The sequence below is a fragment of the Aythya marila genome (genome assembly GCF_965140915.1).
Source record: "Aythya marila genome assembly, chromosome: 3".
Taxonomy (NCBI): domain Eukaryota; kingdom Metazoa; phylum Chordata; class Aves; order Anseriformes; family Anatidae; genus Aythya; species Aythya marila.
In genome coordinates, this window is record NC_139044.1 from 78,543,821 (window position 1) to 78,556,450 (window position 12,630).

A 12,630-nucleotide genomic window follows, 5' to 3' on the forward strand; every position below is an offset into this window, starting at 1 on the left:
GAACAGGTATTAACTTCTGTGATGCAGTGTCCTTAAATCCACACATACTTAGAAGCCACAGAACAAGACTACCTGTCCCAGTCAGTGCGCTGTATGAAAAGATTTGTTTGCAATCAGCTAAATTTTGAACTTACCTGAATTTTGCCAGCAGGGAGCCTATTTGTGAGGCTGCATTGATCAAAACTTATTAAAACAACAACAAAACCTGTTCCTAGCCAAGTGGTCTCAGGATTTTCAGCAGTGAATACACATTTTAAAAAAAAAATATCTGCTGGCAGAATTATGTTATTGGAGGAAACACAGCACACAGAACGTAAAATAAAAAGTATTTTAATATACTACAGTATTTAGGAACACCTCAGGAATGTGGATGACATGTAGTAGCTGGTTTTTTATTCCTTTCTGTGTTGATCAGAGACACCAGCTGGAGTATTTCTGGGTGAACAAACTTTCCTGCAAAATAAAGAGAAAGTTAATGACAAATGCTCTCATTTTTCTGCATGTGAAAGGTTGGCAGTGATGCTGCGTAAGGCTCAGAATAAAGTCTAAATCGTTCTTTTAAGAAAAACAACAGTCCCATTTTATTTCTACTATGGAATAACTATTGAACTAGTTATGGTCATTTCCTCCTGTCCCTCAACCCCTCCAAAAAAAGCTTATACAGATATTTTTGCTCTATTAAGAAATTTAAGAACTAAAAAAGGGATGCTCCCTGACCAGGACAATCCTATGCTACATACCCTGCTACAAGTAACTACTCCAATTACAGCTGCACTTAAGGAATATGCTCTAGGCTCTACTGAGAAACTAGCTTAGTTTAAGTTACTGAAATCTAATAGAAGGGCAAAGATGCTGCTAAGAAAACAAAGTGTTCCAGCTCTGTTGATATTGAAGTTACATCATTTTTCTGAGAGCTTATTTCTGTGAGGAGCCACCAAGGTATAAATGGGACTTGTCGGTGACACTGGCCAGTCTGGACAGCGTATTAGGTCCTCTCCATACATTTGTTTGTTGTTTTTCCCCAGGACAGGATTACTTGTAGTCAGTCTTTTCGTGGTGTTCAAATCCCTTGGTAAAATTGTGAAGACAACTATTTTACCTATGTTTCCTTTTAACAATTATTTTATTTTAGGAAGGATGAGCAGTAGAATAAAAAGTAGCACAACTGTACTTAAGATTTTTCACTGAGCTAGTTCTCACACATACCTTGGGCAGGTCACAGCTCATGAAGGGATAACAAATTATACTTCACTAGTTTGTGAAACACTAAATAAATAGGAACAACCTGCTCAGAGCACCAGCGACAACTGAAGCCTTCTTTACACCCCTCTGATGATACAAGGAGATTCTTAAACACATCCTAGTATAATAAAAACTGAGCCTCTCACTAGGACCAAAGCAATGTAAAAGGAACTTGGCATACATGAGATTCAGGTTCAATACATACAGATTAATGCAAGGTCTCTTCACTCTGCAATAAGTTCCCCCAGTATACTTAGGGTATTTGAGCAATGAATAAAATAGCTAGTTCACATTTGCTTTGCATGTCTATCAGAAAAGAAGGCAATTTATATATTTCATTTACAAAAACAAACAAACCCCACAAAATAGAAATAAAAAACAACAACCCAAACCAAAACAAACACACAGACAGGTGTCATACCAGCAGTTGAATCATAAAAGTCCTGCAGCCTGCCAGGTGTGTTTTCCAATTCTTCGTACTCAAACGCTTGCAGTATCATCTCACACTGATCCAACTGTTTCACGAACTTGGCTTCTGCAGTACACTGGTTTTCGTACTCCTGAATAGATTTGCAGATTACCAGTTATAAGAAAAAGTTGTTATAGTCTGAAACAGTGTCAGAAACCCTTCATAGATCTAGAATTTTCTTCACTAGTACAAGACACTCCATAAATATTCAGTTACCCCTTTCACACTCAAATTTAAGAAAGCTATTCAGCAAAACACTTACCTACACGGTAAATGTCTATTAAATGTAATAGGATTTAAGGACAAATTCTTTTTGCATACTTTAGCTTAACGTATTGGTTTTACTTGCCAATGTTTTGTTTGCAGTGGGGCTGCAGGGGTGGTCTCTGTGAGCAACTGCCCCATGTCAGATCAGAGCTAGCACCAGATGGCTCCAAAAGGGACCTGCTGCTGGCCAGAGCTGAGCCAGAGAGTGATGCTGGGTGGACCTCTGGGAGAACAGATTTAAGGAAGGGGAAAAAAAATCCCCTGCAGCCTGTGAAGAGGCCCCTGGTGGAGCAGTTGGATGTGGCCTGAAGGAGGCTGCAGCCCATGGAGAGCCCCCACAGGAGCAGGCCCCGGGCCGGAGCTGCAGCCTGTGGAGAGGAGCCCACGCAGGAGCGGGGGCAGAGAGGGACCGTAAGGGAGCTGTGGAGACAAAGCATCAGGGACTGTCTGCAGCCCCCATTGCCTGTTCCCCTGTGCCGCTCAGAGGAAAGATGTAGAACAGGGTGGACCGGGGGGAGCAGGGGAAGGTGTTTATAGTTTGCTTTTAGTTCTCACTGCTTGTCTGTTTTAACAGGCAATAAATAACATTAATCTCCATATGCTCAGGGTCTTTTACCCATGATGGTAATTGTGGAGTGATCTCCCTGTCCTCATCTCAACCCTTGAGTCCTTCTCCATCGTATTTTCTCCTGCTCTTCCTTTGAGGGTGGGGAGTGAGAGAGTGGCTGTGGTTGTGTTTAGCTGCCCCTCACAGCGAAACCACCACACTTAAATATGTACCAAAGTGCTTTGCTGAATCAGGGAGAATATGGAGACAGCCCTATAGGACATACAAGCTAATTAACAGGTTCCATTTAACAATGTTCTCTACATAAATATCTTTTTATGCCTTGCTAAGGCTATGAATTACCATAGTGTGTGCCTATGCATTACTATTACCTATTTTCAAGACCTATTTTGCACTTCTCTTCACCACTTGCTCTTTTTATAAGGAGTTGCTTCTTCACATTTTTCCTGTCACTCCTCCTTAATCTCTTTGGTCTAATCCGTCTGAGCTGTTTGTCTTTATCTCTCTCCTAGGAGATGGGGAGGGCATTAATTTATGGGTTTCCTCCCCTTCAGACTTTAAGTCCTTTAATCTCTCTGCTGTCTTTACCCTCTCCCCATTCACTGTCAGTATGTATCTGTGAGTCATTCACATTTCTAGGCAACTTGAACAATTTTGCTGTCATTTGCCGCTAGTGATGGTTGCAGACAGGCTCGCCTGTCTTTTCTAAATCTACTGCGTTGAATTTGAATCCACCGTTGAATCTACTGGTCTTCTCCTGACTTCAGCTGCAGGAAAAGGCTTCTTTCTGTATAAGTTATCATTGCCATGACACCCTCAGCAGGTCTGACCCCACTCATCATCCCCACCACGGATAATCAGACCAGAGGCTTCAGTACACACCAGGCCCATCTGTGCTGCTACATTTATTTATCACACTTACTGCTTTACATTTGAAAGTCAGAAATCCAGATTTTAATAGCCACGATTGGTTAAATACACTACTCAAACTTAAATTATCCTTTAAGTTTTCAATTTAATTTTTATCATTATTTTAATGATCAATTTTGTTAGTGTTTTTATTTTCCTCTCCTCCATTCAACCTGAACTTTACCCCATATTTTACTTGTTTAAATACTGCAGTTTATTTTCTATTTATTTCTACCTTTTATTTTTTTTTTGGCCACTGAAAAGAACAAACACTTCTAGCAGCATTAAAAAGGACAACTTCAGGAGGAGAACGATGGCTTGTAAAGGTCTGTTCCACCTCCAGCAATTAACTGGGAGTATCAACCTCTTACTGATCTTTGTGCCACACAACTCACTCGATCTCATTCATACCTCAGCTTACATTAACCTCAAGAAATGCCAGCTATTATATGTGCAGCTGCACACAGTGCTCAAATAAACACTTTTTCTTCCCCACAGGTGTTTAAGAATGTGAAATAAAAGCATACTTGGGAAAAAGAGTACCTGGTTCTTCAAACACCACAGCCTGGCTTTTAAAATTACTCCTCTGATTTTGTTCTTGAAAATAAAAAGCAGGACAGAGCTGAACTATGCACACCCATTTACTTTAATGTTTTTTTTCCAAACATATCCTGAACTAAGCTAGGAAATAAAATTATCTCGGGCATCTTTCTGCTACCTCTCCCCTGCACTACGCAGATGCACTTGAAGACTGCCCACCAGTACAAACCAAAGCAGCAGTCTTCCCAGGGCCGAAGGGGAGCACGGGCTAGAGACTAGGGCTGAGCAGTTCAGGAATTCCTCAGTAAGAGTCTCAACAGATCTCGTCCCAGCCACTGTTCTGCTCTGGGCTATAACTTTCTTCACTCACAAAGAGAGAAGAAAATGCCTCTGGCTACCTAAGAGCAACATATCAAACCCAGTGATCATGGGCTTCTTATTTTCTGCCTTTAAACAATAAAGTTTTCTTTTTAAAAAGTACCTACTTGTTGCACTTAAAATAAGACCAGAGGGACTGCATGTGAATATTAGATTTTTAGGTTGCACTCATTGCTATAGATTACACTCATACTGCTACATTGGAGATGCAAAACCAATAAGTTATCCTAAAGGTAGGAATAAAGAACAAAAGATCAAAAGCATGCATATGTTAAATTACAGCCAGTGAGCATGATATCAAGCTAACATGCTGAAGAACTAACTGAATAGAGAATCAGCTCCTATACAGTCAGAAGCCTGAGGCAAAGAAAAACAGTACGGAAAAGAAATTCTATAAGATTAATCTTATCTAGCCTAAACTCCTGTTCTTCAATTTTAGCAGCTTCCCGAGGAAGAAGGAACCAGTGCTTACTAACCAAATGCACATATTTCCTAGATCTGGTTGTGCTGATTTATGCCCTTTACCTTGAAGTACAGAACCAAAAACCCAGCCCTGCTGCCAGCTTCACCACACAACTACAACAAGGAAAATGAAGCAAAACAAGCAGGTGGTTATAATCCAAGGCAGAAATTGGCTGCCAGCATCTGGAATTTAAATACAGCCCAAGTGGAAAGGTAAGAATGCCAGGACAAAATACACATACAGCTTCAGATACAGAGGCCAATTAACATAGCTGTTTGCAACACACTGTGAACAAGAGTTTGTGAATGCATTTGTCTTCATGCAATTGCATGCCAGGAGAATATAAAGCACAGTAATTACAAACATGAAGTCTTTGGAAATAATCTAATCAACCCCAGTTTTTAACAGATCTTATCAATTAACTTTCTGACGCTTGAGTTCACATCAGAAAGTTAAATCACTTTCAAATCCAGAAGATACTTTCCAATACAAACATTTAAAGTACACAAGACCAGCCAGCAATTTGCATTGCTTGTAGAAAAGCACTATTCTTTTGTCAGTACTTCACAGTTAAGTTTAAGCCAAAATCTACTAGCAAATATTTTAGCTTAATGGGATGTCTAATAAAGAAATGGACGCCACATGAACCATTACATGCATAAAACACAGAAAATACTCCAAGACATAATCAGTTGTCATTGTTTTTTTCCTCTATCATGAGCTGAAAAGAGCCAGATGTCAACAAAAGAGATAATGTGGTTAAAATAAATAAATAAATAAATAGATCTTTCTCCAAGAGTGCTGGATGCAGAAGATATACCCTTTTTTCAGTTGTACAAACCATGCCCAGGGCAGGTCCATGTGGAAGTTTGAGAGGCCAAAGGCAGAGACTGGTTTTTCTACCAAAGTTTGGGGTTCCCTCTTAAAATAAATTTGTAAGTGACCTTGATTCACACTGTTAACTTCACCTCCAAAGCAAATCAATCTACCTTGTTTGAGATCAAAATAAGGGATGACAGTTCCATAGGTCAAGAGAAAGAGCATAATGGGTTACTGTCAATTTTAGCAAAGGATTAAAAGAATGCAAACTTACTTCCCAGAGTTCATAGATTTCTTTTTTGAGGTCCTCTGATAGAAGCTGGGTCAGCTGTTTCATAGCTGCCTGAAAAATAGAAGCCATTTGTACATAGCCATTTTTGAGTGAAAATATACTCAATTTATCTTTTTTTCCTGAAGAATGAATTACCTATTACCAAGTTTGTAGAAACATATACTACACAACGTATTACTTGGAAGTGCATGTGTACATGAAATCTTCTACAGGAACAGCAGGACCCCTTGGTATAGGAAACTGTTTAAGTGAATTGCTAGAGAACTAATCTGAAAAACTAAAAAAAAAAAAAAAAAAAAAAAAAAACAAAAAAAAAAACTTAAAGAATCCTAAAAGAAGTCCAGAGCAAAACAGAGCGAGTCAAATGCCAGGCAACTACCACCAGCCACCAGCTCTGCCTTCCAAATTTAACAAGTCAAGGCAACATTTGTACTCACTAGGTAGGTTATAGGTACAGTTCATAGATGTAGCTTCAAAATCCAAACTCCTAATGCTGACAAACAACTGTCCTCACCCAAACTCGCCACTAGCACATTTGCACTAGTAGGGCTGAGAACAGCTACTGACACAGGCAATGCAACATAAGCCTTTAAAAAATCTCTGATTTTGAAAAACAGACAACAAAAATCCGTTTAATACTCTGAAGCAATAAAACACTGTACTCCCAGACTGAAATACCATCTGTTCAATAACAGTTTTGGTAGAAGATTTAACACAATATCGAACTGATGGCATAACTAGCAAGCAGAAATTGTTCTGCATGCTCTTTGTATTCTCCCAGCTAATCAGCCTCATTTCTACTGTTTTCCTAGCAACACTTAGGGCTGCTTCTGAAACGACCAACATCACAGGGAAGACAAAGGTTTTATGCCATAATTGCTTCTCCACTTGAAACATAGGACAGAGTTATACAATATGACTGAGCTGCATCAGCTGCTCCCCAACACTGGGGAGCTCCTTTCAGCTCAGATTTCATCAAAATTCAAGGTTAGCAGGGCAAAATACAGGTAAGGCCAAAAAAAAAGGTATTTTTTTTTGTTTGTTGGTTTGTGGGTTTTTGGTTTGTTTGCTTCTTTTAATTTTCTGCTGCCTTAGCCTTAGTGAGACTAGCTGATTAAACAATGCACAAGCAGACCAGCTTGCTCTACAGCTTACACTGAGCTGGTTGTGAAAGGGAAAAAGAGAAGTCAGAAGCAGCAGCATATGGATAATTCAGTTCAAGCTATCTAAGCTCATGAAGCTGTTACCCTTACTGTGTTTTTACAGCAAAGTACTTCAGAGTTAATCTAAATGTTTAATGCTTGATGCTGCTTCCCACTAAGTCAACAACAACAAAAAAGTCTTCAGTGAGCTAAATGAGAGCTGCAAGGAGCTGCAAACACTGAAGAAAAAAAAAATATATATATTCTTAGGCATCAAGACATTTTTTTCATTTCCTAAATACAAATTAGAATTTCCTCTATTGAAATGTGAACCCTGAAGGCTTTAGGGAAAGAGGTGTTTTTTTGTTCAGTGTAAGGGCACACTAGAAAGTACACTGAAATAAAGAAAAACTAAAATTACAGTCAGTAAAGATAGTACTTCAAGAACACTGAACACTGCTTTGATCTTTAAGTTCCACTTCCTTAGCAAAAAGCTTACTCCTAGAATTAGTCACAACCCTTACTCTCAAGTTTTAAAAAGGTATTCAGAAAAGTGGAAAGAAAAAAAATCATTGCAACATTTTTTACACTTTGAAGAGCTAATGGTAGCCTCACAAGAAATTCCGAGGCATCATGTTGCCCTCTAGCTGTGACTGAAGGAGTGGTTTACATTTTCTTCAAATAAAACATTAAAGTAGAAATGACAAGCCAAGAGTTTAGATATGTACAAGGCCAAAACTAAAATAATTCTGGCCACACTGCACTCAGGAATGAAAGATAAAAGAAATGATACCCGTGTTTGGAGTCCTGTGCAAATTGTTTAAAGCAAACAAACAAACAAAAAAAAAAAAACAGTGTATGTCACAATCAAATTTTCTGGCTCCACATGTCTGCCACCATGAGAACCACCATATGCTGTTCTCAGTGAACCTACTCCCTGCTCCTTCCTGCTTGATAAGGCTGTCAGCAGGACTAACTCAGGCTACCAAAAAGCCTGCTAGCTTGGAAACAAATTATCAATGTGATTCAAAGATTCTCCTTCTGTAACTTTGTACTTTGTTATGTTACATGTCAAAAAAATATTTAAACAAGCTGAAAACTTTGGTTGTTAGTGGCCTATTTGTGCAATGCCAATGGCAGTATTAGGTTGCTTAGAGGGTCTCTTCACTACCACCAGAGCATTTAAAACATTTGAAACACTTGGCAGATGTGGTTTCACAGCTTATGTCTATACCTCTTCTCTCCTGTGTTTCTCCTCTTTTGAGATGTTGTCTGCAGGAGCAATATCTCCAACAATGCATTCAGCCATATCATGAACCAACGCTAATCGTATGCATCTGACAAAAAGCAAAGACAGAACAATCATTTTTTCATCACTTTAAGTTATGTCTTATAATTCATAAAGCTAAGGGGCCCCATAATTTATCCCCTTCATGTATAGAGAAAGATTTTACTTAATACATTTCACTTCTTTGCTAAGGGCCTAAGGGCCTTGTTTTCCATTTAGACATGATTTTAATTCCCAGTTTCTGTCTCCTGCTGCTTATAAATATAGATTTAAGTAAAAATATGGTTTGCACAAGAGCACAGCGTTCAAAAGTAACAGATGTAGTTTTCACATCTCAGAAAATCAAGCACACAAGAGCTACCTACATTATATACGTTACATTCTACCTGCTGCAGGGATAATATGATCTGCCACCACCCCAAATTCAATTTATAAGCTGACAAAACATGCTTGCAGCTAAGCAGCTATGTCAGCCTGTAGCACGATACTCAAGAAAGCCCTCGCTGCTTTCATCAGCTCCTGAAGTGACAGAGCCAATATGACCCCACACTGTCCCTGACAACTCGTTCAATGCTAATGATGCTCTCTCTTCTATGCTGTATGATTTACGAGGCTCTGATTGCCGCTGAGTACTAACTCAGCCTGCCCAAACCCACCGAGCGTGCCTTTGCTGCCTGTTGCTTCAAACTGCCTTTTACCTGGCCACCTTCAGCTTGCTTATCTCCGGCTTGAGGGAAAGCCAGCTCAGAGCCTCAGCACTCTGGTTTTAGTGATAAAAAGCCTTCCTCCCGCTCACCTCTCCAGGTAAACAGCTCAAAGGATGGAGGGCAGGGATGTGGGGAAAGCGCTCCAAGTACCGCCCGCGGGCCTTAGGAGCTCCTCCTCAGCAGGACGGCTGCTCCCAGCGCCGTGCCCGCAGCTCCCCCGCGGCCAGGGGAACCAGGGGGTCTCTCTCACCTGTCCTTGTTAAGGTTTTTGTCCTCGCTCACCAAGGCCATCACCGCCATCCTGTACATGTGATCCGACACGCTCTCCGGCTTTGCCACGTTCCTGTACACCCATCCCGTCCGCGGCACCCTCTGCGGGAGGAGAGCACCGCGGTCGCTCAGAGGGGCAAACCTCAGGCTCTGAAGCCACACGTGGGGAAATCCCGCCCCGCTGCCACCTCGGCGCTCCGGGGCGCATGGATGCAGCCGGCAAGCCCCCGGCACCCCCCGGCCCTGGGCACCTCTCCCCCGCCGCCCAGCCCAGCCCAGCCCAGCCCTGTCCTGCCCGGCCCGGCACCTTGAGCTGCCCCAGCAGCCGCAGGAAGGCGAGCAGCCCGCCCCCGCTGCCCCCCGCCGCCATGGGTTGCCTGCTCCGCCTCCCGAGCGTCCTCCTCTTCCTCCTCCTCTTCTTCCTCCTCTTCCTCTTCCTCCTCCTCCTCTTCCTCCCCGGTCTGTCCCGGGGGGGCTGCCCCGGCAGCTGGCCGGCGCCTCCCCGAAGGCCGGGGAAGGGGAGAGCCGCCTGGTGGGGTGGGTGTAAGGTGCAGCGGGGAGTTGTTACGCACAGCTCCCCGGCTCCTCTGTGGTGATTAACTGTTTGATTAACCCCAAGGAAGACTGATAACAACACCTCAGGCCGCGGTTATGAGGAGGAAAGCAACGGGAGAAGTCCGGGTGCTTGCGGCCATGGCTGCTGTAATGACGGGAGCATGGTGACTTACCACGGCCACAAAAAAAAAAAAAAAAAAAAAAAAAAAAAAAAAGAATAAATCCTTCCATGTGCAGGAAAGAACAGGAGTAGATAAGATTACAAGGGGATAATTACTGGTGGTGGTGAGAGAGGGGACAGGAGCCTGAATTACTCCAACAATGTGACACAAGTATACACACAGGTCACATAACTCTCTGTTGCGATGAAAGAGTCAAAATGAAACGTAATAACAGGCTGCACAATATTTGCTCACCAGCATGTTTTCTTCTGATTAAATTCCACATACTCCAGAACCTTTTCTTCAAATCTTAAAATTGCCACAAATGTAGAGAAGTCAGGCAACAGCAAGAACTGCTGGTGAGGCCTTCTCTGGTCAAAACTGATAACATCAATGACCATTTAAGCATGTAGTATGCTTTTTTATTATTATTATTATTTTATTTTCTCCCCTCCTCCCCCCCCCCCCCAAAAAAAAAAAAAAAAAAAAAAAAGCAGCATCATAGTAAATGGAAAGAAGCTAATGTAATTATTCAGAGAAAAGACTGTGGTTATCCCAGCTGCTGCAATAAATTTTAAGGTAAGAGACTCCTGAAATGTGGCTACAGGCCCTTCCCCTCACTTTTGCAAGTTAAATAAATACACTAAATTACTTTAAAATCTGTAACTTTTCAAAATGCATTGCATTTCTTTGCTATTTTTATGTTACCAGTTGAAATAGCAGATAATGGCTTAAATGTGGCAATTAAATATTCTGCTTTCAGAAAAGAACATCTGCAGTTTGCCAGATATCAACAGATGGCAGAGTATTTTTATTTTTTGCTCCCATGTATACTTAAACACACTCCCAAATAAATAATACAGCCAAGGCGCATTTTGATCACACTTTAAAAGCTATCTTCCCACAATAAACAAGGGAAGACATCAGTTTTACATTTGTATACAATCACAGAAATGTTGGTTGGAAGGGCCCTTTGAACATTGCACAGTCCAGCCTCCCCACTGAAAGTAGGTCTGATTACAGTGTTGCCTTGACAGCTCTCAAAACCATCCAGTCCCTAGTTCTCCCCTCCAAAACAAAACAAAACAGGACAACATTTTTTTTTATCTGGGTTAACTGTCTTCCAAGTAAATAATATCCTCCTTGGACATCCCAAGCCATTTCTGGCCATTGTGCGTTGTTCTATTGCCTAGTATTACCAAGAAGCATTTAGCTGCCTTATTTGTAAACCCCTTCAAGTAGCTGTAGGCTGTTACTATGTGACCCCTTGCATTCTTCAACAGACAAGATAGGCCCAGCTCCCTCAGCCTCTGGGGGAAGTGATTTAGACAGTGATCATCTTGGTAGACCTTCTCTGTAGACACTCCACTTGAACTGAAGCAGCACCCAACTGGACACTGTCCTGGCAGGGCCTCACCACCACCAAGCAAAGGGGGACAGGTCAACTGTCCCCCTCTGTCAGCTGGCCATGCCCCTACTGTAGGCCTACTCCGTGGTTTGCCCTCTTTGGGATGAGCATTCTGTTGCTCATATTGGACTTGGGTTTCACATAACCCCAGGTTCTTCTCAGCAGAGCTGATCCCCAGCTCCATTCTTCACAGCTGGTACCAACAGAAGGGCTTATTCTACCTTAGGTGCAGGGTTGCATATTTCTCCTTGAACCTGTTAAGCCTTCTGGCAGCCCAGCCCTTAAATTTCTCAAAGTCCTTCAGAACTGAAGCTCTATTTTTTAGTATGTCAATCATTCCCCCTACCCTAGCACTATCTGAAAGTAGGCTGAGGGTATGTCCTATCTCACTGTCCACGTTTCTGATGAAGATAATGAACCATGTGAGCCCTAGTATCAGCCCCTAGAGTATTCAATTTGCTGTAGGCCTCCAGGCAGGTTATCAAGCCATCAATTGCTACCCACTGAGCCCAGCAGTACAGGAGGTTTTGTCCTTCATAAATTCATACCAGCTGTTTTTGATTGCCTTCTTGTCCTTCACAGGTCTCTTTCCACCAGAGCTTCATCAACTTTCTTTATCTTGCAGTCTTTGTGGCTGCAAATGGATTCTTTCTGGTTTCTGAGCAGTAGTTGCATACCTTCTGAACTTAGACAAACACAAAAATAACACAGAGTAATTTAATTTGTATTTTAAATAAGATGTTGTGTCTAGTTCAACAGTGCTATTTTTAAGTCTAACTAATAGCAGATATTTTGTCTTTTAACTCTTTCTGAAGGTTTCTATATACTATGTTAAGTATATACAGCTCTTTAAATCTTATAACCCACTTGTTTTTTTGCAATTTCTTTAACACTTTTTTAACACAGATCAGTCTTGTACTATACACATGAGGAGGCATGTTTTTCAGTTTTGTGTGATAATTTCTTTGCCACCAGTGTACTTAAGATACATTTCTGGAACTAATTCTCCTGCGACATTAACAAGGCTATGCTGCAGTCCCCAGGTGTAGCTGTCCTATAGGTTTAGAAAATGCTGTCAAACTCAGCATGCCCACATACACAGTTTGATTTTCTATTGCACTTAAGAACTCTGCTCCATTTGAAGCCTCTGGA

General features: G+C 41.5%; 1 protein-coding gene across 1 annotated transcript; it reads right to left on the minus strand.

Moving 5' to 3' along the window:
- Positions 1-320: 320 nt before the first annotated feature.
- On the minus strand, positions 321-10,100 carry HDDC2 (HD domain containing 2). The gene is made up of 6 exons (XM_082757329.1): positions 9,662-10,100; positions 9,335-9,456; positions 8,324-8,426; positions 5,930-5,998; positions 1,664-1,802; positions 321-453 (listed from the first exon to the last, which is right to left on the minus strand). Exons 1-6 carry the CDS (start codon positions 9,722-9,724, stop codon positions 359-361), a joined length of 591 nt encoding a protein of 196 aa, XP_082613455.1. The 5' UTR covers positions 9,725-10,100; the 3' UTR covers positions 321-358.
- Positions 10,101-12,630: the final 2,530 nt, after the last annotated feature.